Source organism: Hippocampus zosterae, chromosome 5, assembly GCF_025434085.1.
Source record: "Hippocampus zosterae strain Florida chromosome 5, ASM2543408v3, whole genome shotgun sequence".
NCBI classification, from domain to species: Eukaryota; Metazoa; Chordata; class Actinopteri; order Syngnathiformes; family Syngnathidae; genus Hippocampus; species Hippocampus zosterae.
This window is the reverse complement of record NC_067455.1, coordinates 629,089-655,820: the sequence shown is the minus strand read 5'-3', so window position 1 is coordinate 655,820 and position 26,732 is coordinate 629,089. Positions and strand designations below refer to the sequence as shown.

Sequence of the window (26,732 nt, the reverse complement as noted above, 5' to 3'; positions counted from 1 at the left end):
AGCACCCACCCAAGCCCCAATGAACCTTGCCAGTTCCAAAGAATTGGACAAAGTAGTGCAGATTTGGGGGGGTGAAAAAAAAAAACCCCACAGGCTGTCGGTCGACAGGTAGCACTGACCTCGACTGCCCTGCCCCCCCCTCCACGTATTTGAAAAAGAATGTTGTGTGCGCTGAACTGGACACTTTAGACCAGGCGTGCCCAAGTCTGGACCCCATCCGGCCTATTTTCGATGTCTCCCTCTTTCCACCCCCCCCCCCCCCCCCGATTCAAATAATCAGCTATCGGCAAGCTCCAAGAAGCTTGAAGGCGACCCGATAGCGACGTTCGGACTGGAAGGTTGGTCAGAGGGGCGTGCGATGAGACAAGAGGCCCGCTGACGGAAAAGAGTGACGGGTGCAAAAGATTCTGTGAGGACTAAAGAAGAGAAGCAAGGTCCAAACACTCGGCCACTTCCGACTTTTGAAGACCAGTCGGCCTGATGAAAGTCCAAAGCCCGTCCCCCAAATGCTCTGCAGTCCGATCCCAAGCAAGTCAACAATGAATGTTCCTCGCCAACAACACATCCGGGGCCCTTTGGGGCTTTGAACGGTGCGCCCCAAATCAGGGTTTGGTGACTAGCCTGGTTTGAAGTTCACACTTTGGTTCTTTTGAGGTGTTGGTGTGGGGGGGGGGGGGGGTGCAAAAAATAAAAGCAGGTTGATCCTCCGACACTTGAACCGAAGCCTCGCCAGCCCGTTGTTCTCCCGAGAGCATCGCGGCTGTCGCCGTCAGCTGCTCGGGTCATCCGTCATGTTCCACTTGCTGCGTCCCGCAGCCGGCGCAAGTCTTCTAATTCCGCCCGATGACTGTTGACGGGCAGGGCGGGGCGGCGGTCAGGGGGTCTATATTTGCCGACTTGACGGCGTGGGCGCTTTACAACAGGAGCTGCGAAGGGATACAGAAGGAGAGTGCTTGGGCTGCAGAGAAACCTTGCCCACCGGCGGATTCCACCCGCTCCCTTGAGCAAAAGAGTGAGTGAGGCGGCGCGGGAATTTGCACGTCCGTTTGCTTTGTTTTGCGTTGGGGCCGAGGGTCTCCCCGAAACAATCGCGGCCTTCCCTCCCATCGACGTCACAATCCGTCACCCACCGTCACCCACCGCGCATCTTGCAACATTCTGGCCGAGGAGATGGCGCCTGGCGTCGCTTCTTCAAACTCTCTTTTGACGACCGTTTTTTTTTTTCCGCACGACGTCCTCACTTCTTCCTCCCGGCTCGGATCTTTATTTCATCGATTGTGATGAAAATGTGTGAATGTAAGCGCGAGTGATTGTTTTGTCTTTGTGCGCCCTTGCGATTTGGGGTGTCCCCCCACGCTCGCTGCCCGAAGACGGATCGGGAGGGGCTCTGGCCCACTTCGCCACCCTTGTGATGATGAAGCGGTTTCGGAACGTGGACGGATGGATTTATTGATGATCTTTCTTGTATCCGCACTCCTCGGCAAAGGAAGATCGCCGTTGCATTTGGCCATTTCGGGAGTTGGCAAGAAAGCCACTGTATGATTAATGGCGGCGAGGAGGGCGGCCGACCTCGACGGACGGGGGGGGGGGGGGGGAGTCATTAGCGGCAAAACAAAGAAGCCCCGATTCATTTCATCAGGGGGGGCGGAAATAACACGTGTTCGCCGCCGCGGCCCGTTGACATTGATCCGCCAATGACCAAGCCAAAACCCGGCGTCTTTTTCCGCCTTTTTCCACAGAAACCAACTCGCATCGTGCGACGCATTTCGTGCGGCAACGGCGAAAAGAAACACGCATGTCTGCTCGTGAGACCAAATGTTGCAAATGTCAAAAAATCTGTCCAAAAACTGCTCTTGCTAAAACATTCACATAATGACAACGAAAAGAAACATTTTGGGGAGCTTGAAGACGTGAGACTTCGGGGAATCGGCATCCGTTGTTGGGGATCATTTGAAAGGAATTGGCCGAGAGTTTTAAGAGAAAGTTTGTCGAATTCAACGCAACAACTTTTGAGAAACAGATTTGAGAACTTTGAGCTGGGAAATTGGAGAAAATTTCTTTTGAGACCGTCTTGCAGCGCTCGGTGGTCCCAAAAGACGAAAGACGGGGAACAAAACCGTTCCCAGGGGGCGCACTTGTAAAACAAACTCCCTGACACCCACAAAGCCCCGAAAACGCCCCTCAACCAAAGTATTGAATGCAAAGAAGAAGCCAGGAAGGAAGCGCAGCGATCAGCGATCCGGCAGTCCTTTTTCACTGAAAAGGAGCAAAAACGTGATGAGCGACAGGTGCGACACCGGAGGAGAAGCCCTCTGACGGAACGCAAGCATGACGGTAAACGTTGAAAGGTAACCAAATCTCATCTGGGCAAAAACAGAATCCCGCCCGAGAATTTGAACAGAACATTTTGAGGAAGCCTCTGGCGGCGGCCCCCTCGTGCCCTTTCGGCCGTCGTGCTCAGCCTTTCACGCGTCAAAAATACGATAGCGGAAGTCATCATCGTCGTTGCAAGCTTGGCTGGTGACAGCGTTGCATTGAGGTGAGCTTGAGAAGAAAGAACCTCTCCCAACCTCTTCCCTCCCTCGCACCTCCGCAGGCGCCTGCTGGGGGTTACCATGGAAACCAGGACGGCGACGCGTCGAGAGCGGGAGGAAGCGTCGTGCGGCATGTCGAGCGGCGTGAAGGTGTCCTCGCATCGTCACAAGAAGACCTTCGCCTCCAGGTGCCCCACCCGTCAACGCCGCCATCGCATTTCCCTTCGTGTATCCATTTATTTGTTTGTTGATTTACTTTGAAGTCCTCGCTACTCCGCAAAGTTGGGACCGAGGTGTTGGATTCAGACCCCGGTGTTGTCAAGCGAGGTCGTTACGTTTTGCTGGACCCCCCGCGCGAAACCGCCGACTCGATGATCAGTCGAACCGTCTCGCGTCACTCCGCCGAACGTTCGCGGCAGGTTCGAAGACGGAGCCCGAAGGCTTTGCCCGAGACCGGCAATGCGACGGACAGACCGGGAACGACATTTGTAGAACGGTTTCATTGTAGAAGCGAGCGCATGCATGTCAGACTCGTATTTGTATTTCACCCCCCCGCCCCCCATGTAATTCCCCTTTCTGCGGGAAATTGAGGAAGCCGTTATTAACGTTGTCAAAGCGCAAACCATACAAGGTGGCGCGTTCCTCAGTCCTTTATGTGCGTGCGACGCCATTTGCATGCCGGAGCGACGCCGCCAGGTGCCGCGGGCCGCGGGCGACGTACTCTCAAAGGGAATTGACACAAAGAAGAAAGAAACAAAAAAATAAGCCCCCTCCCCTCAAAAAAAAAAAAGGAGAAGTTGCACCGCCATGAAACGTGATGAAAATTTCCCAGGCTTGCAAACAAAAAGAAAAAGGAGAAGCGTCACGGGGATGCCGAGCCGGCTGTGGCTAGCGAGTAAATAGCCGACGCCGTTTGTTTTGCCACCAATCGGCGTTTGCGCGGTGAAGGAAATGCACAAAGCGCCAAACGTGATCAGGGACGTCGATCGGCACGGTTGATTGTTGATGACCAAGAAGAAGAAGCAACCTTGGCAAAGTTGCTCATCACAACCGGGACTGGAGTTAGCATCTACTGACCGCTGGCCTAGCGGTTAGCGCGTCGACCTCACTGTGTAGAGGTCGTGGGTTGGATCAATTGCATTTTCTCCCCGAGCCTGCGTGGCTTTTCTCCGGGTGGTCTGGTTTCCCTCCTACATTCCAAAAGCACGCGTTGCCGGCTGATTGAACACCCTTCCGCCGTATCATCTCAGCTCCCGATGGACTGAGGTGGCGCGGATGAGAGCTAACGTGCTCGTTAGCTTCACCTCACCGAATGGAAAACGGGTCAGATTGGACTTTGTGCCGCAGCGGGACAGAAGAGAAGCACTAAAAACAAACACGCCGTTCGCGACGCCGCCGAGCCGCCTCGTCTAATCTCTCAAGGAGGAAGGCTTGGTTTGCGTGACGCACACTTGTGAAATCACAGAACGGCTCGTGCCCCCGCCCCCGAAGACCTCAATGCCACAACCTCCTTATTTTCTGCCGAGATAAGACTTGCCGCTTTTTCATTCCTTCTATTATGAGAAGATCAAGTGTCTGCTATTGTTTTGGTTTTTTTTGGAGGTTCAGTCGCCGTGCCGTATCAATGACTTTCATCCTCTCTATTTGATAGTGACGAGGAAGTCGCATACTCCGATGTCGTTCCCGTCATCCCTGCGGATGTCATGTCCGCGAAGGAGATCCTGCAGATGGAAAGCCTCCCCCGTCACAGGACATGGTGAGATATTTTGGCCGGTTAATGGCGATTGACGTTGACGGCGAGCGGTAGGGGTACCTCGTCAAAAAAAGGGACGTAAAAAAAAGACGCAATCTACGAGACGACGATGCGCTCGCGAGATCGATCCACCGGCGCTCTCGTTGGTCCGTGTGGCGCCGGGAACCAATTGCGTGGCAAAGCCTCGGAGTCGGCGCAGCTTTTGGTTCGGCGTGCACGGCAACCTTCTTTCCCACCACATCGACATGAAACAACGCGTTTTTCGGCAATATGGCTGCCGGTATGGCCGAGTTCCCTAAAATTCTTTTTTTTTTTTTTTTAACTCGTAAAAAGAAAAAAAAATCCCGCAAAAGACTGAAGCCCCAAAAGTTGAAGTGGCGAGGGATCGCCGTCATTAGACCGAATGTGTCGCAGATGCCAAAGGTCAAGAGCCAAAGGTCAAGAGCCAAAGGACAGCCGCTTGACTCGATTTTCGAACTTCCTATTTTCAATTCTAATGCGAAACACATCAACGTTGCCCAGGGGGAGCATTTGGAGCAAAGGTCCGAGTTGACGCGGCTCCGTGTTTTCCTTCCGACAACAAACTCGAAAAACTGGAAACTCGAAAAACTGGAAAATATCATGACAAAGTTGGCCAGCGCAATCCGAGAAGCTCATCGACCGTCAACCTCAAACCACCTTTCGATGTCGCTTAGGAAGCCAACAAAAAATCTTCGAATGTTGGACGGCGCCAACGGAATGCAATAAAGTAACGTCTTAATAGTCAAGTAGAAAAACGGCGCCGGAAAAGAAGATCAAGAAGAACCGCGGCCCCCCCCCCCCAGTCGGAGATTGAACGATGCCGGCAGGCGTTTTGCCGCCCGCCTTTCAAGCGAAGCCACGGGAGGCGCATTTGATTGCAAATCTTATTTTGTAAAAAGCTTTTTGCCGCCACCAATGAGAAGCGAATGACTTTCTTCCTCTTGGCCAGATCGCCGCTCGCTACTTTTGCGAGCGGCTTCAAATCGGGAAATGAAAGCGGGATGGTCACGTCTTTTCAGACGACGCCGTCTGTGGACAAAAGGTCGGAAACGGGGGCTCCTCATCCCCCGCCCGGGCCTCATCTATCTGCGGCAGGCCGGATTGTCCTCATTCAGCCAAAAGACCCCGCCAGGAGTCATCGAGCGCGGCCTTTTTGCATTTGCGCTGGCGGCTGCGCCCATTCATCCATCTCCAAAGGCATTTTCTCTCCCGCTTGTCCCGAACGGGGCTGGCGTTTGAACGGCACGCAGGAAGGATGGAGACTGTGAGCCAGACGTGCCGACCGGCAAATGGAATGAGTGAAAGACTCCTTCCAGTTGATTTCAAAATGCGGATGCTTGAAAACACCTTTTAAAAAAATAGCATCGAAATTAAAAACTAAATCATAGAGGGTGCGCGCGTGAAAACCAAGGTGACACGGTATTCGATTGTAGCCTAACAATTATTCCATGAGTTAAAAAAGGAAAACACTCTAAGAGCATTTGCCCCCCCCCCCCCCCTCACACACACATCCAGTCCCTGAATAGCAAACTCTTTGTTGTTGGAAAAAAAAAGAAGAAAAAAAAAACCCTCCACCGAAATCGAAATAACCTACTCCACTTTGCGCAGGTAAACTATGACCTTAGATCGGGGGGGGCAATTATTTTTTGCATAGGGCCACATGAGAACCAGAAAATATGATGGAGGGCCCGGATCAAAAGGGTGAACTCAATTCGACATCATATGAATTGGATTTATTTTTATTTTATTTGAAAAGCAGTATTTTGCATTTTTGGGCACGTTTTTCAGACTTTAAGAGTACATCATTCCGTCGTATCGAATGGGATTTGTTTGACTTGGCGCAAGCGCGGGCTTCCGTATGGTCTCCCCCTTCCTCCCAATGCTCTGCAACTTCAAGTAACTGCGCCACCTGGTGTTGAAATGCCCGTCATGAAAAGTCCAAATGAAATGAATGCAGTCGTTGACATCCAACCTTAATTGTGTACCAACCTTCGGCGGGCCGGATTAAAAAGACCAACGGGCCGGATTTGGCCCGCGGGCCGTAGTTTGCCCACCCATGCCTTAGAGAGAAGTTGAAAAAAAAAAGCGGAGAAACGGAAACGTGCCCACGGCGAGATTCATTTGCGCATGTCAACATCGTCGGCGTGCTTTCCCTTCAGTTGCTCTCAGGCGTAATGTTGGATTGACAGATAAGTGCGGGGATGTTTTGTCTCGACAGGAGCTGTCCTCTACATTGCTAATAAATATTCAGAATGTCCTCCAGTGCAGAAATTAAGCCATAAACAATCTCACTTCTGCAGGCTGGATGAGCTCTCTCGCCCTTTTGCTTCAGGACTGACAGACTTGATTTGAAAAAAAAAAATGTTTGTGACGGGAAAGGTCACAAATAGTATTGAAGTTGCGAGTACTTTTTGCAGCGTGGCATCCATGTGGAGCTCTGCCGTTTGTGCACTCGGCTGCCGATTATCGCGTTAAGCCCTTCACGCCAGAGCGGCCGCCGTAGATCAGAGCTGCGTTTGTGGATATTGAAACACCGAACGCACGGCCCTGGCGTCATATTTCAAACGTTCTACTTCTGCATGTTGAAGCGTGTGTCGTCACTTAGGCCTTCAGTGACGTCACATACATGAACGCGATATAGTATAGGCTCGTCAGGCAGCACTTCATTTCAGGAGCATTGAAAACCATCAAGTATGCATTCACAATTAAGAGCAGGAAACTAAATTTATAGATATTGTCCAAAATAAAAAGATTTTAAAAATACTAAATAAAATGCCACCCAAATGACACTGTGTGATCATCAGCAAGTCTGTCCAATAAATTGCGCAATGTCGCAGTTTCATATAAGACACCAAACACACAATAACAAGACAAACTATTCTTTGAATCAATACAATAAACATTTCAATAAATACAGTTGACTTGACTTGAAAATAAAATTAACAGATCATTTGCATTTTGAGAATAGGCTATACAACAGCAAATAACTGAAAATGTTGAGCAGCTGCGATTGAACTCACTTTCGTGCACAAAGCTGACTACAATGCGCCATTATAAGTTGCAGCTGAGCTGATTTATTTGATGCATTTTTGCATCTTTGTCATTTTATTTCGTGACCGTTAATACTAACGAAATAAAATAACAAGAATAAATATAAAAGAAAATTCATTTACTCACCAATGTAGTGCCTGTTCACTGAGCTGCAGATCTACCGAGTGTCCTCAAACGTTTTTAAACGCACCGCAGCTTGTGCCAAGTGCCCGGCCGTGCTCTGATGTTTCCTTGCCGCCTTGGTAAAACAACTTCAATTGGTAAATCCAGCGGAAGGTCCGTCTTGAAAATTGTTTGGAAAGTAGTCCTGCAACCAGAGCAACGTCTTCTCCTTCGGCCATTTTGGGTCAAAATGCAGCAACAGCTCCCTCTAGCAGGCGCTCATCCAATCACAGAACGCGCACGTCCAGCGTCGACGTAAGGTCGGGGCAGACTCGTAATCTGATTGGCTATTGCAAGCTGACCGTGCCCGTTCATTTACAGCGCACAGGGAGGGACCTGCTCTGTTTAATCTGCAGGGCCCCAGCAAGTTTAGTTTACCTGGCAACACAAGCTATCTGAAATAGGATTGGTTAAAAACTCTACAAAGATAAATAAGTTATTTATCGAGTGGCTTTCACTGTTATTTAAAATAACAGTGAAAGGCACTCGACCAAGTGGCAACAATATGACGTAAAGAATACAGAGAATCATTTTGTTGACATATTTATGAAAATAAAATAACATCAATTAAATTTATGTTATTCTCAGAAAAGTAAATGTATTAAATTTACTTTTCTGAGAATGTTTAGGCCAGCAGAGTAGCCCTTGCTGGCCCTGACAGAACGCCACTGTGGTCTTGACTTCGGTCAACACTGTCGGTGTCCGAACTTCGTCTTTTGCTCGTCGCTCGTCGCATTTGTTTTTTTGTAATCAGATCGTAAAAAGAACGGATTGAATTTTAAAAAATGCCCCGCATGCGAATGTAGCTTGTGCGAGTACGACATCTCGCAGCCGGGAAGAAAACTAAAAGCCGCGGCAAATTCCTCAATCGGCGATTCCTGAGGGGACTAATGACTGCATTTCGAGGATTTGAAATCTCAGCTAGGCTTGCTCGGGCCCATTTGTTTGTCACGTTTTCCGCTGCAATCAACCAAATTCTTATCGGGCCTTTCATCGACGATTGGGTCTGCCAGGGAAATCCTTCGGGAAACTCAAGCGGCCGACGAAGGCTACCATCGAGACAAGTGGACGATGTTTGGCAACGAGGCGGAGAAGTTGGAGGCGGGCGTGTTGCGGAGCCAACGTTTGCTACGCACCCGCGTGGACAAAACGGCCCTTCGCAAAGAGGTAAACGTTGGGACGTCATAACGCAGAATCCAAAATGTGGGGCGACTTTCTTAAAATCCTTTCACTAACTTTTGCGGTCGAACGCAATCACAGTTGCTGATTGAACGTTATGCCGCCTTTGTGAGAATTTATTGACGCAGAAACATTTGTTTCTGCCCTCATCATTTGTGACATTGTGGTTGTGTGTGTTTTTTGGAACGTTTCAGGCACAAAAGAAGGCATCCGAACACTTGGAGTATCTGGAGCGTCTAAGTCAGAAGGTGCCAGACTTCTCGGTGCCCCTGAGGCCTCACACTGTCTGGGAGGGCATGACGGTGCAGCTCGCCTGCGTGGTCCAAGGATGCCCGCCGCCTCAGGTCACATGGTAAGATGCTCGCTAGGCGGTCCGGAAGGCCCGCTCTTCTTTCTGTTCTCCCCCGAGCCGGTCAGTTCCGGTTGGTCTTTCTTGCATCAACTGATGCCCGTTGGTATGATCGCCGGACGAGTTGGGCGTATGTGTCGATTGCGTGGACCGGATCTTTGCTTCACCGTGTCTTGAAGGTACAAAGATGGCGCGGTGCTGAGAAAGCCAGAGATGCCGTGGAATTACGGGCTCTGGCAAGCATTTGGGCTGAATTACCTGGAGATCAGAAGGTGTGTCGCTGGAAAGCGCTTTGATGCCGATGTTGGGGAAATTCACCTTCTCCGCCGACTTTCCTCTCGTATTTCCCGTCAGATGTTCTCCCGATGACGCCGGCGTGTACAAAGCGGTGGCCAAGAGTCCCCTGGGCGAAGCCATGACCTACGCCACGCTGCTGGTGAACTGTGAGTTCTCATTCTGAAAGCAGTCTTTGGCTTTGGTCCGAGTGCCTCATGGGCGCCTCAGGTTCCACATTTGGGGCCGTCGTGTGGACGCGGCAGCAATTTCTGGCGGCGCGTTCCCCACGTAGTCCACCGCCGGTCGCGTCGGCCGGTGGGTTTGAACCGTTCGAGGCAACGCTGCTGCGTCGTACATCGAACGGCTTTCGCGGCCTTTTCGCGGCGAGCCAAAGATCTTCTAACTCACGTCCGTGATGACTTTTCATTGCTCGCTTCGTTGGGATGGAGTCGTCTTTTCATCATTGCAGCGTAAGGAGTCTGTGTTCTTCGCGAAAAATCCCACTTGCGCCCATCCCTGACTGTCGTGAACATGACGTGGGTTTGATGTGGATGACGCGTCACGTAAATGAGCTTGATCATCCACAGGTGCGTCCTCTGAATATGAATTTCTTTTTTCTCTCTCTCTCTCTGGTTTCACCACGCAGCGTACAAAGGAGCCACGGCTGGGTCGGATGATTCCCGGACTCAGGGTAATACCTGAAAATACCGTCAGATTTTTCAGCTGTCCTCCATCGGGTGGCAAAAGCAGTTTTCGGAGGGCTGAGAGACACTGTACTGTGGTACAACGGGAGGCTTTCGAAACCGATACCGGTGTCGTCCTGCCTGTCCGATCCAAACCCGAGCGCGGTCCTCCCGTACCCAAGGAAGTTTTTGAATTGCTCTTTGCAGCCTCGCAGCAAGCCGGCTTTGCCAGCGCCTTTCCACCAACGTGGGTGAAAGAAGGCGAGAGTCTCACCCTGCACTGCTCCTTCACCGCCCCTCTGCTGCCCTTCCAGCAGGACGTCACCTGGTTCCGGGACGGTAAGGCCGGAGACCGAGCCGGACGACTTTGGTCGGGTGACCGAAATGTCCGTGGATGTCGCCGTTTTAGGTACGCCACTGCCCCGATCTGATGCCGTGGACACCGAGACAACAAACGGCACGGCTTCGATGACGCTTCGCACCGTGTACAAGGAGCACGAAGGAGTTTACACGGTGCGCCTGAAGACCCGGGATGGATTCCTGGAATCTAGCGCCTACGTCTACGTTGAAGGTGAGGACTGTAGAAGGCCTGGCTTGCGACAGGAGCATGTTGCACGGACTCCTCTGCCGCGTCCTGGGAGACAAAATAGCTGCCACATCGCATTCGATCCCTCTTAAAATACAAACTCATCCCATCGCATTGCAGTCTGAAATGCGTGTTTGCATCCCAAATACGAGGGTGCAGCGGTTCTCGTCTTTTGATTGGATTTCCTTCGTCCGCACATTCTTTCCGGTGGGGAAATGGCACTGTCACTTCGGCTTCACGACCTTTCCTTTCTGAAACCATACGCCGTGTATTTTTCCACCGCCTGGTACTTTTTATGCGGATCGCAGCAGCCCTCGCGTCAGACCGTCTCAAAGCCTTTGACAGCGTTCGGCGCCGAGGTGACGAGAGGACACGGCGCAGATCCCAGATGACGCCTCAAAATGCTGAAAGTGCGTCTGGGGTCGCAGTCTCTCTGTCTCCCTCGTTACAAAGCCTGTACTTTGCCAGAGCCGCAGGTATTAATTAGTGGATCCGACGGTATTTGCATGACAAATACAAGATTGCGGAGACCAAAAACAAACGCGGGAGCCGCGGGAAAATAAACGGAGAGATGTGGTTTATCCCGCGTAACCTCAAGTCAAGACTTTGAAGCGGATTGCGTGACTTCAGTCAAGCCTTCCGTAAATGAAGAACGTTGCCTATTATGTTTCGGTTCTTCATTCGATCCACCAGCTGCGTCCAAATAGTTTGGAACACGGCACGGACAGCCTCTCCCGAGCGCCTGCCTCACTCGTATGTCTCAACTTTGTCGTGCGACTCAGAATCAGAATCAGAATCATCTTTACTCAGATGCGTCGGCCACAGTGGTCGGAGCTCCCGCGTCTCCCCTGTTGGTGCGGGTGTCGGATATCCACAAGGACTACGTCTTCCTCACTTGGCAGCCGCCCAGCGCTGACGGAACGTCACCCGTCGAGGGCTATGTCGTTGAGAGGTAAGAAGACGGAAGGTCGTAACATGGCCACGTGGCTCCCAGCAAACCGATGGTGAACCGTCACAGGAAAATGACGGTTGCCGACTCAAACCGGCGCGTCGGGCGGCCACTGCGCCGCGCAGATTGTCGAAAAACCGCAACTCTGTATCCCTTTTCAGGGCTCCGCATACATCCGGCTGGACGGTATCATTTGTTAGCCAACCACACAAACGTGGAGCGATTGTCTTGGAAGAAACCGTGGAACTCAACTTTTTTGCATCTTGAGTTGGCTTGGTGGGATTCTCGTCTTCTCGGGGAAATCAATCGGCGGATGCAAAAAAAAAAACCCCAGCAGGCCGGGACCGAGGAGCAACCGAGATATTTTTCATGAGATGAATCGCAGGCGTGATAATGATCAGGCCTCGACATGCTGGAGTCACAAACTCCTGCCGGAGAAACGGGTGCCTCTCGTGTGCTATGGGTCTAAAATCCGCTCTCGTGCTTTGTCTTTTGGGAGTCTTCTGCAAAGGCCCTCGTTCACTCGTGCTCGCCGGTTGCTTATTGTGCGTATTTGTGTTGGATCTCTTCTAATTGGAGTGGTGGATTCAATTCCTAAACATGCCCGCTTTCTGGCTTGCAGAGGACAAAATAGCTCCCCCAGTTCCCTAGCAACAGCCTTCTGCTCAGTGCAAATCCCCCGCTCATCTCTCTTTGTTTTCCCGAACGCCGCCATAGATTGGTCTTGAAGTTCCCTTCTCCGGGAGGGACCCACGTTTATCTTTGGAAAATAGGTTTTTAACGTGTTTGTTGGAGCACCGCGGTAATTACGGGCCTCGCCGTGACGTTAGAAAGTGAAACTCTGAAAAGAAGGCCCTGGTTTACGTGCACAGGGAGCCATAGCTCTTATTCTTTTGCAGGTGTGACCTGAGTCAGGGCCAGTGGGTGCGTTGCAACGAGCGCCCGCACAAAGCCTGCCGCTACCCGCTGTTCGGGCTGAAAGAAGGAGCCAGGTACCAGTTCAGAGTTCGGGCGGTCAATCAGGCCGGCGTGGGTCGCCCCTCCAAGGCGACAGAACCCATTCTCACTGAGGACCCCCTTCAACATGCCAGGACCATGGGTAAGGCGCTCCGGCGGGACTCCATTCGGGCCTCCCTTTTAACAGCCTACCTCTCCTGCTCCCCTAGTGGTCCAAATGCACGGAGGAAGGACCGTTGTCGTCACTCAAGGTGATCTGGAAGGTGAGAATCAGGAGTTGTCATTGCAACATTGAAGTGATGTCATGAGGTCGCCCGTAAAGCACCATCTGAAAGAAGAACAGCCCCCCAGTGGCTTCTGGGTCAATGCGTCTTTCACACCCAACCATATTCTTCATCTGCTCGTCACGCCACAGGTCATGTCCGCGTTCCCTTCGCCCCCACCAACGTCCACGCCTGCGAGCTGAGCGACACGTACGTGGTGCTGAGCTGGACCGAGCCAGAACCCCGAGGGAAGGAGCCGCTCACCTTCTACGTGGAGCGGGTGGGTGGAACTCAACTCTAAATGTATTCGCCGAGCTCGTTAAAACAACCGTCGCTGTCTACAAAGCGCTGGGCCGAGAGCCAAAAGAATTCAGACAACAAACAAAAACAGAGCATGAGGAGAAAGCACAAAAACAGTCCAACCACAAATCAAGTTTCATGCCGTGCTTCAAAGTTGGGCTTGCCCGACGTTCATACCAAAGAGAGGGGCCATAAACAGAAAAGACTCCAAGCCCACTGAGCCTCCGCTTAGTTCTCGCTACCGCGAATAGTGTCTGGTCCGTGGACCCGAGGCAGTGGGCAGGTGCCCAGCAGCTCCGAGAGATCAGGCATGTCCAGATTGGAAAACCGATCTGAAAGACGACTCGAAAATGTACGAACGCAGTAGGAGCGATGTGCTCCCTCTTACGAGTACCAGTCAAGAGGCAACTTGCAATGGCGGATCGGCTGCCTCCAAAGTCAAGTGCGTTCCAGGAATCCGGCCGAGATGCGACAAAGGCATGAAAGACTGTTTGAAAGTGCTCACCGGCGCCGCTTGAGCCAGCTGCCTAAGGTGGAAGAAGCCGCATTGAACAATGGCACCCATTCGCCGGCCCAATTTCAAATCACGGTCCACTTTTAAGGCCCAAGTCGAAGACACTGTTGGCTTCAGATGAGGAAGCAGGGGGCCCAAAGGCTAGACTTTCATTTTGAATGCAGCGACTTTGACTGTAGTGTCAACGTGCTCAGATCATGCGCCGGACTCCAGGATCGATGTCGTTTCATCGTGGCACCTTTCTTGATTTGAGCCCGCCCGGCGTCGGAATGTGTGGCCGACTAAAAAGCTCCCAACCGCAGCTCTGATCTAACGAGACGGCTGCAAGTGAACCCGCAGTAGCACACGCATCCCGTGCGCTTCAGTGAGTCCAAGGTTGGGTGCAGTTTAAGGTCAGCGCACTCATCACAGCCTTGCTGAGTGCAGCGAGACCGCCTTTGTTCTTTTATGCCAGACAATCATCCAAAGTTCAAAGTGATGTTGAAATAAGATGACCCCCCCCCCACTCCCCCTCTACCCCAAGCTCAGACGCCCCAACATTTTCTACCTCCATCAGGAACACGCCGCAGGAAATCTTTTTTTTGGACCGTTATTGGTTACTGAGGTAATAAAAGTGTCAGTGCTGTCAAAGGCGTATGTGAAATCCCAAAGTTTGCTCCTTGCCGTCCGCATTCCAATAGATCTCTCGCCCTCGAGCGAGCTTTCTATATCATTGTCCGTCTTTTCTGGCTCGCATTCCACCTCTGCCAAAGTGCCTCAGAAAGTCAAATAAGGGAGTCGTGTACATCGGCCGGCTTTTGAGTGAACTTTGAGTGATCAGAACTTTAATGTGCCAAATATAAGCATCGGGCTCAACAAAATCCATCTCGGTCGTGCCCCGGGTATTTTTTGATGCCATTCGCTGATGTGCAAACACTGACCTATCTACATAAGTTCTCCTCATAATTCTCAACATGGGGGGTGAGCGAGGGCTACCTGTTGCCCGTAGGCACCTTTTTGGTAGCATGAATTGCTCGGCCGTGGATCTCGACGGCATTACTCCGGAAGGAGTCGTCATCATACTTTGGCGGGTGGCTCGTCGGCGCGTCGGGATGCTGCTGAACAAAGACGGAGGCTGTTAGGAAGTGGTCTGACTCGTGTCTTGGGCTCGCTTTTAGTCGCAAGAAGGGAAGAGCGGCTGGGAAATGGCCAGTCGGGATGCTGAGGTCAACTCTCCCAGGTTTCCTGTCTTGGACCTGCTCGAGGGAACGCGGTACCACTTCAGAGTGCGAGCCGTCAACAAGTACGGTGTCAGTGAGCCGTCGGAGCCCAGCGGCCCCATCTGCCTGGGAAAACCGCAAAGTAAGAAAGTGTGTGTGTGTGTGTGTGCGGGTGTCCGAGCTAACAACCGACAAACCACTCGATCGACCCATGAGCCATTCAACCAACCAAGTAACCGACTGCCCAACCAACCAAATGACCGATTAGATAACCAAACAACCCCATTGGACAAACCAACTCATCCAACTGGCGCCGTCAACAGCCGACCAACTGACCAACCGTCCGCATCAAAAGCAGACAGACCAGCCAAGTAGGAAGAAATGTGCTTGTGCAAGGTCAGCGGGTTGATGGGAATGTTGCGCTTTGTCCTAGGTGCCCCCGCTCCGCCTTCCTCCATCCTGGCCTTCCGCGACACCGACTCCTCGGTGTCGCTTCAGTGGCAAGAGCCCAAAGACAAAGAAGGCGTCCTGGGATATTACCTGTACTGTAGAGAAAAAGGTCAAGAGGACTGGAAGGTCATCAACAATAAACCCATTAGCGACCCCAGGTGGCAGTGGACACAAATCCTCCCCCCCCCCCCCCCCCTCCGCACACACACATTTCTTGAACCAATTCTTCTTTTTGCCCTTTTCAGGTTTACCGTCCACGGCCTCCAGACTCTTAAGGAGTATGCATTCAGGGTGAAGTCAGTGAGTCAAGCGGGAAAGAGCGACTACTCGGACGAGTCGCTCCCCATCCTGGTCAAAGCCGCCATTCGTAAGTGCCTTCAGGTGTTTTCACGGACATCTCTTTGTGTCACGTTGCGTGGTGGTGGTGATGGTGCACCCCAAAAAGCAGGCAGGAGGGAGGAGCAGGGTGTACTTGACCAATTGTATTTAAAACAAGAAAACTAAATCGAAAACAAAGTCCAAGTAGCAAACAAAAACCATGACTTAAACAATCAATCAATAACCAAAACACTACTAGAACAACCATGACAGTAGCAAGAGCAAACAATGACCCGACGCGGAGTGTTCGGGCTGGGAGTCCTTTGAAAGCCCTAATGACCTCTTGACCAACAGGTGTGCAGCTGCCGGGGGAGCCCTACAGTGCCACCTGTTGGTCCCTAAACCGAATCATGACACTTTGACTTGCGATGCGCTTGGAGCTGGCCGCGGGCTCAAACTCACGAGAACCCGGTCAAGCGACGGACTGACGAAAGCCATCGATTGATTGACCGCCTCGCCCATCAATCTGTCAATTGACGGACTGATGAATAAACCAGGCCACCACCTAACCAGCAAACGATGGACCAACCAGATGACTGACCTCAACCGACCAATCAGTCAACGGACCGATGGATCAATCAAACAGCCAACCGACGGACGGCCCAACGAACCAAATGATGGACGGACTCGACGAATGGTCGGCTGACGGACGAACCAAGAAACCATTCAAACCCACTGGGACCGACGGCCCTGCCAACTAACCGATCGACCGATGACCGAGCCAATCAGCCGGCCGACCGACTGACCAAATGTCCAAGCGACCTTACGGCTGACCGACTTCAACAGTGGACCGACCCACCGAGCGTCGGGCCAAGCAAAGGTGCCCCCACAGTTTTTTGCATGCCAGCCGCTGTGCTACGCTGTGGCGTTTCGTGACCGATGATAATCTGCCCGTGCGAGATCCACCGGGCCTTTCTCGTGACTCCGCGTCAGCTCGTGTTTCTCATTTTCCAGCCCTTCACCCCGCGTGAGAATGAATGGCCTTCAACTTGAACGTAACCTCACGCGAACGCCCACGGGAAGTCTTTGGGGGACGCGGCTTCCCTGCCGGCATTTATCATCTGCTTTATTTCCCGGCGCGGCAGGCGTGCCCTCGGCGCCTTCGGCCGTGGCGTTGCTGATGTGCACGGGCTCAGAGATGGTTTTGGGCTGGAGGAGGCCTCGCCGGGACGGCGGAACCCCCGTGAGGGGATACTACCTGGACGAGCGGGAGGCGGGCACCGACGCGTGGCAAGAGGTCAACGTGAAGGCCATCAAAGAGAGGCAGGCCACGGTCAGTCCATTTCCTCGCCTCTTTGATGTGACAAGAGATTTTACGATTTTTAGGATGCAGCGGTGAGCTGTAATATGGACAAATGAAAAATGGCATTTTGCATGACTTCATTTACGAATGGAGGGCTCTCGCAAGTGCCTCAAACGTGGCACGGAAAAGACAGCCGCATTGCCAAGTCCAGCTCACTTTGCTTTGGTCAACAATTAGCACGCTCCACTCGAGTCATGATTTGGCCCTCGTTAGTTACCTGACTGAGTTTTTTTCTTTTTTTGGCTGGGGGGGTATGGGGGAATAGGTTTCCAACTTGAGCAGCGGGCTTTGGTACCAGTTCCGCGTGTTTGCCGCCAACATGGTTGGCGTCGGGGAGCCGTCGGAGCCCAGCGAGGCTTTCCTGTGTGAGGAATGGACCATGCCGGAGCCTGGTGAGTCGGGAAATGGGGACCGTGAAATGGCTGCTTTCCCAACATGCAATGTTGGCACCGGGCTTTTCAAAATACGATTCCCATGAAAGTTGTCCAGTTTTGAAATGATTTCTTCATATATTTGATACGTTGCTTCGTAGAGTTAGCAAATGACGAAATTGGCAACACTGCTTCTGCAAATGAACGTCTCTCAGTCGAAGCCAAGTTGTGAGCGTAAGTGGTGAACCTCAACACGGAACACGAATCTTGAGAATCCCCACACAAATGTTTCCTGTTTGAAATAGCCAAAGTGTCCCAGCTTAACTCGAAAATGTGAAATTGAGCCCACCCCCTTTCCGGATAGTTCCCCCCTTCTTTGAAACGGCAGTCTTGAGGCGGAGGTGGAGGTGGAGGTCGTCGCCTTCGTGCTGCCTTCTTCGAGCACACATGCCGTTTGTTTCCATCAGCCGCGTTTCATCACGCCAGTGCCTTTCAAATGCCGGTCGAGGTGCGGGAAGGTCACGGCTCGGCCTTCAAGAGTTGCCATGGCGACGACATGAAAGCCACCGTGTGACCAAAGCCCTCGGGCCGTGTCTGATGATCGCATAGAAAACGCGGCACGCTCGGCTCAGCGCCCTGCTCAGCGCTCGATTTCTCTCAGGTTGTCCCTTTGACTTGGAGGTCCGCGAGGTGAAGGACCACTCGCTGGTGCTCCGGTGGGCCGCGCCACTCTACGAAGGTCGCGGCCCCGTCACGGGCTACTCACTGGAAATCAGCCGGGGCGAGCGCTCCGACGAGTGGGCTGCCGTCAACGACCGGCCCGTCACCGACACTCATCATAAGGTGAGGAGATACAATCACGCCACGCGTCGAGGAGACCTGCCGCGTCCTCCGTAGGTTTAACCCAAGAAAGTAGTCCTCATCACCAATATGCCAAACCTGGAATGTGACCGGGACACTAGATCCTCAAGGACATTTTTCTATGATGACCACCCTGAGACGCCCTTTCTTCTGACGACCAGGTTTCAGGTCTTCAGGCGGGTCAGATCTACCGTTTCCGTGTGTCGGCTGTCAATGAGGCGGGAGCGGGAGCCCCCTCCCTCCCTTCGGAGCCAATCATGGCACTCACCTCGCCAGGTCAGGCCTCGCATCATTCCGTCGCTCCGTGCCAACGTGCCATTTCCATACATCAAGAATGCAAGAGACACCATATCCACTCATTACTGAATCCCTGCGATCAGATAAAAACAAAGAGGTTCCATTTTAATTGTTAAAGCAGAACGATACTGCCTAAAAGACTTTGGTATCATTTGGAACTCGTTTGACAAAATTACCCTCAGAAATAAATGGCTGGCACACCATTTGATGCGGCCTTGTAACCGCTTCTCCACTAAACTGAGCTCCTGTGGAGTCAAGTCCCTGCATCGCAGGTCCTTTTGGCGCCATCTTGTGGCATTTGATTTGAAACACATCACAACATCAATCTTGTTGCTATCGCCCATTCGCAGACAGCCCAAACATTGAGGCGGGCGTGGACGACGACGGCTTCATCTACCTGGCCTTCGCGTGCGATCACGTCGCCGACGGCAACGAGGGTCTCTGGACCAAAAACTACAGCCAGCCCATCGACGGCGCGACAGCTCAGGTCGACAACAGGGACGGCAGGTGGGTGCGGCCTGCCCGCTCTGTGCGGCTGTGATGTCACGGGGTCACCAACTCGGGTAAGAGGATGCGAGATGATGACGCCGGCCGGATTGCCCATCACGCACTTGACTTTGGAGTCAGCCGGTCCTCCATGAAGCGTCTCCAGTGGGTCCAAAATGCTGCTGCTGCTCTTGATTGGCACCCGTGAGAGGGAGCTCTCAACTCCTACTCTGGGTTAGATGGGACACTCGATGCAAGAATCCGTTTTATGTCTCCTCTAGGTCTGTCCTCACCTTCGGCGACCCCTCTGAGCAAGACCTGGGGCTCTACACCGTGGAGATGAGCGACGAGCCCAGCCTGTCGTCCAGCTACCTCCTCACTGCCGAAGGTTGGGCAAAATAGCCTGGCGACCATTCACAGTCTCTCTTTATGTTCTCTACCACTTAGAAAAACAACAGACACACTTGAATGCCTGATGCTAGCTTTGCAGGTGAAAAAAAGAAAAAAAATGGAGATGACGTTTCCACCGCATTTTCATGCTGTGCATAAAATCCGCAAAGGCAGGACTCACAATCGCCGGCGGGAGCAATTTCATCTCGTTGCATGGCAACTTGTCGCAGGGTCGCCGAGCCAATAAGCCGTCGTGTTCTCTCCGTGCACTTTTCAAAATGTGATCAATCAAGTCAAAGATTCACGAACCGCTTGTCCCTCTTGCAGACCTCGAGCGCCTCAAAGAACTCAGCCAGCAAGTCCAAAATCCACGTAAGCCTTTTTTTTTCTCATTATTATTGAACTCGTTCTACGAGGAGGAATTCAGTCATCGTTGTGGGAAACCAAAAAATGGGAATGTGTCATCCTTCGCCAGTGATCGCACTCAAGTCGGGTTGGCACGCGGAGGTTTCGGAGACGGGCGGCGCGCGTCTGTGGCTTCACACGGAAAGTCTGAGCGACGACGCCGAGCTGCGTCTCGTTTTCAACGACAAAGAAATCTCCAGCACTCCGGTAAGTGCCGTTGCTTGAGAAAAAAAATATATATACTGTATATGTCAGGAGGAAAAAATGGTCTGAACTTTGGTCCAGCGCCCCGCCCCCCACCCCACGGACATTGGCAATATGTTTTTATTTTATTTTATATGATGAATAATTAAGAGCAACAGGCTAACAGTCCAGCTGCATCGCCATGAGTCATTTGGCTACGAGGACATGATGAGCGAGCAGACAAAAGAGCAGTAACAAGGTGCGGCCGCCTCGTCGGCGCGTCTCTCCGCCACCAAGGCAACCGGCATCGATTCACGTCGGACCTCTCTCGCCGTCAGTCGGCCGGCAAAATTGAGCCTGACGCCAGCATTGAATTTCTCTTGGCGGCACGAGGTCGGCCTCGCGCAGGCACACAACGCAGCCTCTGATTCAACGACAGCTTCATAGCCTGAACCTGGGCAGCGTCTGGAGCAGGGGTGGGCAATTATTTTCCCGGGTTGGGGGCAAATGAGAAGCAGAAAATATTGTGGAGGGCCGGGCTAAAGTTAGAAATAGAAATAGAAAATAAAGAAGCTAGCACAATGTCTTTGTATGCCAGCAATAATGTAACATTCTCCTCCACCATCACACTCAGCATCGGTTCTCCTCAGGGATGTGTACTGAGCACCCTGTTGTTCACGCTCTACACATTTGACTGCTCTCCGACTCTTATTAGCGGTCCGGTTTACGGAAAGTTTTGAACACGAGAACAATCAAACCATTCTAGAAAATGTTCATTTACTCAAGCCGCAAGCAATTCACTCCGAGCATGGAAATTGCCAGAATCGGACTGAGTAAGAATCGCTTCCTTGTTTTTCAAAGTCTCGTAGATTGGAGTCTTTCTGTCTCCTGAATGTTTCGTACTTTGTTACCCACTTTGTTTAATCGGATACATATCACTTTCCCTTCCGTGGTCATTACTGTCTCCCTCTTTCTTCGTCTTTCCCTCCCTCCCTGCGCTCTGCAACTTGAACTAACTGCGCCACCTGGTGTTGAAATACCTGTCATTACAAGTCCAAACGAAATGAATGCAATCAAACCTTAATTATAATCTTCGGCGGGCCGGATTATAAAGACCAACGGGCCGGATTCGGCCCGCGGGCCGTAGTTTGCCCACACCTGGTCTTGAGGCTATTGAAAAGTGCTGGAAATTCCATAAAGATTTGGACGTGGAAGAACTTGAGCATCACGACCCCCTTGGGTTGTCAGCATGTCCCTTTTTCAGCCCGTCTGGGCACACTTGGACTGAACTCGGACAATCCTTCAATCCAGTGGCCTAGAAAGTGCTGCCCACGTCCATTTTTTATAGCCGCCGCGCGGCTTCTATCTAGCCTGGAGTTTGGCGCGTCGCTAGGCAAAGCGGGGGCTGGGCTTCCTGCGCGCAGGAAGACGGACAGCGGATTTGGCACCGGGTGAATCCGTATTTAGCCGCAACTTACTGCTAAGCCATTTCTCTTCCACTTGACCCAGATCCCATCAATACATGGCGGAGTTTCCGTATTTGGTCATCCTTGAGTTTCCCGACGAAAGACAGTAGAACAATTTATTAAGCGGGTACCTAAACACGACGGAGGCAAATGCAAGGGTGGCGTCAGCGTTCACTGGCTTACTTGCGTCACCTCTCTCGTCGGCAGCAGCCGGCGTCTCATTTGCATTGGCTCCGTAATCCGCCCGCCATCCCCCGAGTTCCATCTGAGGAGCGCTGATTACGCGCCGTTTCGAAACCATCACAGCTGAGGTTTGCGAATCCAAAAGGCCATTTGGCTGACGAGCGCCCTCGGGCTCGCCGTCCGTCAGCGCCGCGCCACCGTACGCTCCGCGTCGGGAACCTAAAAGCCCAAATGATGTTTTTTGCCATTTGCGTCCCGCGGGAGTCGCCAAATATGTCCGAATGCGCGCGGTCGAGTGGCTCTCACCTGGTCGGGTCTCGTCTCGCCGCCGCAGGGTCGCAGGATCCACTTTGACAAGGCCGGCGGTCTGGTGGAGGTGCTGATAGATCGCATGAGCCACGAGCACGAAGGCACGTACACGGCCCAGCTGCGCGACGGACGTGCCCGGAACCAGTTCACCTTGGTCTTGGTGGATCACGGTGAGTCAGCGCACAGATCGAGGCCGCGGATTCAAGCGCTCACGGTCACGCGTCAGTCACTGCTGGCGCCCAAAGCGCCATTCGAATCCGGAGATGTGAGCCGCCTCGGCGCTGCCACCCTGTGGACAGAAATTTGATAGGTCGCAGTATATTTCTTTTTCGAATTTGGATTCAAAAACAACAATTTCAAAGTGTGACGTGATTCCATCGTGTAAAAATGATGACAGCTATAATCAAAGGCTTTTGGGTTATGATGGTAGATTTTGATTGTAGTCAAAAATGTCTCCGTGTATGCATGATCGATGTGTTACGTGGCCTTATTTTCTTTTATTTTTCTCCTCCCCACGCTTTTTCGTAACGCTAATCCAAAAACATCGTTCGTATGTCTGACGATAAATGGAAAGCCGAGCCCCAAGAAACGTCACGTATCTCCAAAAGGACTGAGAACAGCTGAGCCGCAGGTGTCCCAACTCAGGGCCCGGGGGCCAGATGTGTCCCGCCACCTAATTTTTTATGGCCCTCGAAAGCAAATGGAGCATGTCAGCTTCCACCATGTTCTTGACGTGGCAAAAACATCCGAGTTCCTCTCCTCTTTGAGCCAAGCGTGTTGTGGGACTGCCTCGGCTCGCCTGACCCCCTCTGCGTCTTTTACCCCCCCACCCAACGCAGAATTCCGCGAGCTGCTCGCCCTGGCCAACGCCAAGCGACGCGACTGCGAGAGAAAGAGCGGTGAGACGTCCGCGCGTGGCTTTCTGCAAACACGCCGCCACCGCCGCCTCATTCCGAGAACCGACGGGCGGCGCCGGTGACCTTTCGGCGGCGTCACCCTTTGCTTCTCCCCGTCTTGCCGTAGGACCGTACTTTGAGGAGCTCTTGTCGTGGGACGTTAGCGAGGATTGCCAAGTGACCATAAAGTGCAAGGTACTCGATTGTGTTTCATCATTTTGACTTTAGCCGTCCCCAAATCTTTTTGCATCCACCGCGCACGACATGTCGTGACTTTCACAGGTGACCAACGCAAGCAAAGACACAACCCTCAAGTGGTCCAAGGACGGAGCGGCGCTGCCGCAGGCTGATTACGACCCCGGGTCAGGGGTCGGCGCGCTCACCGTCCCGCAGGTCATCCGACGCTCATCGATACGCGCCTCCCTCGCGAATGGCTAATGACCGGACACGCGTCTGCGTGCGTCCCCTCAGATTGAAAAACAGCAGGCGGGCTCGTACAAGGCGGTGGTGTCGGACGCCAGAGGAGAGGACGTCAGCACCTTGGCGTTGCAGCATGAAGGTGATGAAAGTTTTTTTCATAGAAACAAACGAAAAGAATTCAGAGGTTCAAAATGGCGCCTGTGAAGAATGAGCAGCGGGCGTGCGCGTGGGTGTGTGCCTCGATGGGCCGGCAGGCTCACCGTCGGCGCTTTTGTCCGTCATGAGTGAGACGTGCCGTTTCTTCACAGAGTACGACAAGCTTCTCCAGCAGCTGAGCAAACAATGCGGTGAGCGAGTCGCCCGCCGCCGGCCCGACCCCTCAAGCGTTGACGTGACGACAACATCTCGCTCCGTCTCACTCCGCCCCCCCCGGTCCCCGTCCCCGTCCGTCTCTGCAGGATTGTCAGCAGGTCCGCTGAGGGTTCAGAGCACTGCAGAAGGTTTCAGGCTCTACTGCTGCCTCACGTATTACATCAGCGCCCTGAAGACCAGCTGGGACTTCAAGTAAGGCCGAGCGGTTGCCCGCCTCACGCGTCAGCTTCGTGCTGGACTTTGTTCAGAGGCGCCCGTTCCATTCTTGGACGACAAAACGGCGCCAAGGGGAGCCCGAACTGGAGCTTTGTCTCCCACCGTGTGCCCTGCGCTGCGCCGGCGACCAGTCCGGGGCGTAGCCCGACGTCTCACCCAAATCACACTGGCAATGATTTGTGTCAAATGCAGCCAAAGGACAGTCTCAAAAGAGAAAGGGAGCTGCCGACAAACTTCATCGTGAATCCATTTTTTAAAAAACTTTGATCCCATAAGCGCATACCCGTCAAATCATACGGTTTAGCCATAGTTCATACGGATTTGGTGGTGACTCCGTATCGCACAAATCATACGGATTCTGAAAATTTTCCGTGTTTTTTTTTTTCGCAAAAGTAACGCAGGAATGCAACTCTGAACACAGTCATGCCACTAATTAGAATGATGATTAGACATTAAGCAGACATTGTATTATGGAGATCGACAAGAAATATCATTGAACATTTCGGGTTTTTTTTCTGCCGTTATTTTGACATATAAAATGCTATGGTATCTTATAAGGATATTTTTTTGGTAGTTTATACAAGTTGGCGCTCCGAAAATTTGACAGGTATGTCAGCGTATGCCGTCATTATTCGTGTTTGCATTCAGCAACCTCCGATTTTACTTTGAAAGAAAAGAGCCATTTCGATGACCTCCGGTGTTTTGGCTGAACCAGACAGCCCAAAGACAAATCTTGTCAGCACCGCTGTGCCTCGGACAAAGAGAAATGAGGCGGGGGGTGGGAACGTCATCGTCAAGTTTGAAACTGAGCCTGCAGCACCCCCTGCTGGCAAGACATTGAACGCACGGTGCACGCTTCCACAAAAAAAAAAAAAAAAAAAAAACAGCCCGCCGGACGAGGGGACTCGCTTGATATGGCGACCGGTCTGGGGATGGGGGGCGGGGGGGGGGGTGTTTTTTTTCGGCAAAAAGCCCCCAGGCGACGCCGTCATGAACAGGCGACGTGCGGATATTTGCTTGTCTCGCAGGGGAAAACGGATGGAACCCCAGTCCAGGATCAGGATGGGCAACAACGAGCGCATGGTTTGGATGGACATCTTCAACCCCACCGAGAACGACAAAGGCAAATACACCCTGGAGATGTTTGACGGCGGCGAGACGCATTGCCGTCACTTGGACCTGTCCGGGCAAGGTGTGTGTGTGTATGGGGGGGGGGCGCCCTTGAGATGGCCTCGTTGTAAGGAGATTCATTTCTTTCATTTGCAGCTTTTGCAGATGCCTTGTTGGAGCAGCAGAGACTGAAGTAAGCCGTCTCTTCTTTCGTTTTGGACGCGCTGCGCCCGATTGCTCGCTGATGCCGCGTCTTGTTTTCATCTGTGCAGGCAAGAGGCCGTCATTGAGAAAAGTGAGTGACAAAACTTACGAGAAACCACGAGGGCGGCGGACTGGTTTTGTTTCAACGGCTCGCTTCTCGCATCACTGTCGTTGGTCGTTTAGCTGACGTGTTTTAGTGGAAACATGTCAGAGTCAATTGAAAGCCAGAGAGAAAATGAAGCGTATTCAGTTGTGAGTTTGTTTCAGATCGGGCCAAAGTGACGAAAGGTCTGCCGGATGTGGTGGCCATCATGGAGGGCAAGGTAGCAACTCGCCTTCCCGCAGCAGTTGTCTGATTTTGTGCCTTTCCAAATTCCACATCGTTCTCCCGCCGGCAGTCTCTGTGCCTGACGTGCTTCATCGAGGGCGACCCCGCGCCGGACGTCTTCTGGCTGCGCAACGAGCGCGAGATCGCCGGCGAAGACCAGTTCTTTATCACAAGGGAGCGCGGCTGCACCACCATCACCATCAACGACGTGCGCACCGACAACTCGGGCAAATACACCGTGCTGGTGCGCAACCGCTGCGGCTCCGAGTCGGTGGAGGTGACGGTGAGCGTGTACAAGCGCGGCGAGGAGCCGCCGGCCGACGCCGTGGAGATGGGCTCGTGAAGGCGGCCCCGAGCCGCTCCCCCGCGGGCCCGCGCCTTTGCTCGCCGGCCCCCCGGGCTCCGTTATGTTTGGTGCAGTGTAGCCCCAAGTGCACGTGGTGTGCCGTGATGGATTCGTCTTGTTTTGATACGAGAGTATCGCGCGCTTAAGCTACTTCCTGGTTGACGGAGGCTGACGACTAAAATCCTGGTTCGGTACGTGCCGTCGTTTTTAAGGCCGCGGTTTGGGTCCGCATCGGGTACAAGGGAGGGAACAAAACGCACAAGCCAAAGGAGCCAGTTTGCACTCTCAAAGTGCAAACAGTCCACGGGGTCGTTGACACCCACCGAATGGGCCTCCGGGGTCACGTGAGGAGGTTCAACGGCACCGCAGAGAGAGGAAAGGTTGCGGACGTGTCCGAAGCCAAGCCCAAGTGGTGCCTTCCCGCAAAGAGCCGCCTTTATTTACTCAACTGCTCAAGTGGGAGAGGCCTGCTCTGACTGCTAGGATGCATTTTTGTAACAATTAATTCACCCACGCATCCATCCGTGTTTCTTTTCATAACTTCATTTGGCTTGCGTCAAATCTTACCGACTGGAGCCGATTTCAGCTCACTTTGGGCCCTCGGCCGCTCGCCAGTCTCCACATGATGCGTCTTGGCAGCCGCTGCTGTTTTGGTGAGCGTGAGCGCATGGGCCCAGCAGTTGGATGTCCCGCACCGGTCGAGAACATCCATCAACGGATAGAATTGATGAAGACGCTTATCGTTTGCTTATTCGGAGCACTTTTGCTTTGATTTCAGTAACATTAAACAATAGAACAATGAAAATGGCTGACAGGAACCAAAAGCCCAGATGCCCAAGCCACATCATCTGGCTCCTCTCGATGTGGAGGAGAAGCGGCTCGACTCGGAGCCCCTCCCGGATGACTGAGCTTCTCACCTTATCTCTAAGGGAGAGCCCGGACACCCTGCGGAGAAAACTCATTTCAGCCGCTTGTATCCGGG

General features: G+C 52.6%; 1 protein-coding gene across 1 annotated transcript; it reads left to right on the top strand.

Annotated features, from left to right (window-relative positions):
• Positions 1–904: 904 nt before the first annotated feature.
• On the top strand, positions 905–26,237 carry myom3 (myomesin 3). The gene is made up of 37 exons (XM_052065909.1): positions 905–1,012; positions 2,597–2,722; positions 4,186–4,290; positions 8,535–8,688; positions 8,895–9,052; positions 9,229–9,321; positions 9,404–9,492; positions 9,972–10,016; positions 10,216–10,347; positions 10,418–10,579; positions 11,405–11,546; positions 12,443–12,642; positions 12,710–12,763; positions 12,916–13,043; positions 14,735–14,918; positions 15,210–15,384; positions 15,472–15,593; positions 16,690–16,877; positions 17,173–17,299; positions 17,940–18,121; positions 18,301–18,415; positions 18,787–18,943; positions 19,204–19,310; positions 19,640–19,684; positions 19,788–19,924; positions 21,884–22,028; positions 22,698–22,757; positions 22,882–22,949; positions 23,037–23,147; positions 23,226–23,313; positions 23,483–23,521; positions 23,633–23,738; positions 24,791–24,954; positions 25,029–25,065; positions 25,145–25,167; positions 25,344–25,399; positions 25,475–26,237. Exons 2-37 carry the CDS (start codon positions 2,616–2,618, stop codon positions 25,745–25,747), a joined length of 4,278 nt encoding a protein of 1,425 aa, XP_051921869.1. The 5' UTR covers positions 905–1,012; positions 2,597–2,615; the 3' UTR covers positions 25,748–26,237.
• The last annotated feature ends 495 nt before the right edge of the window (positions 26,238–26,732 follow it).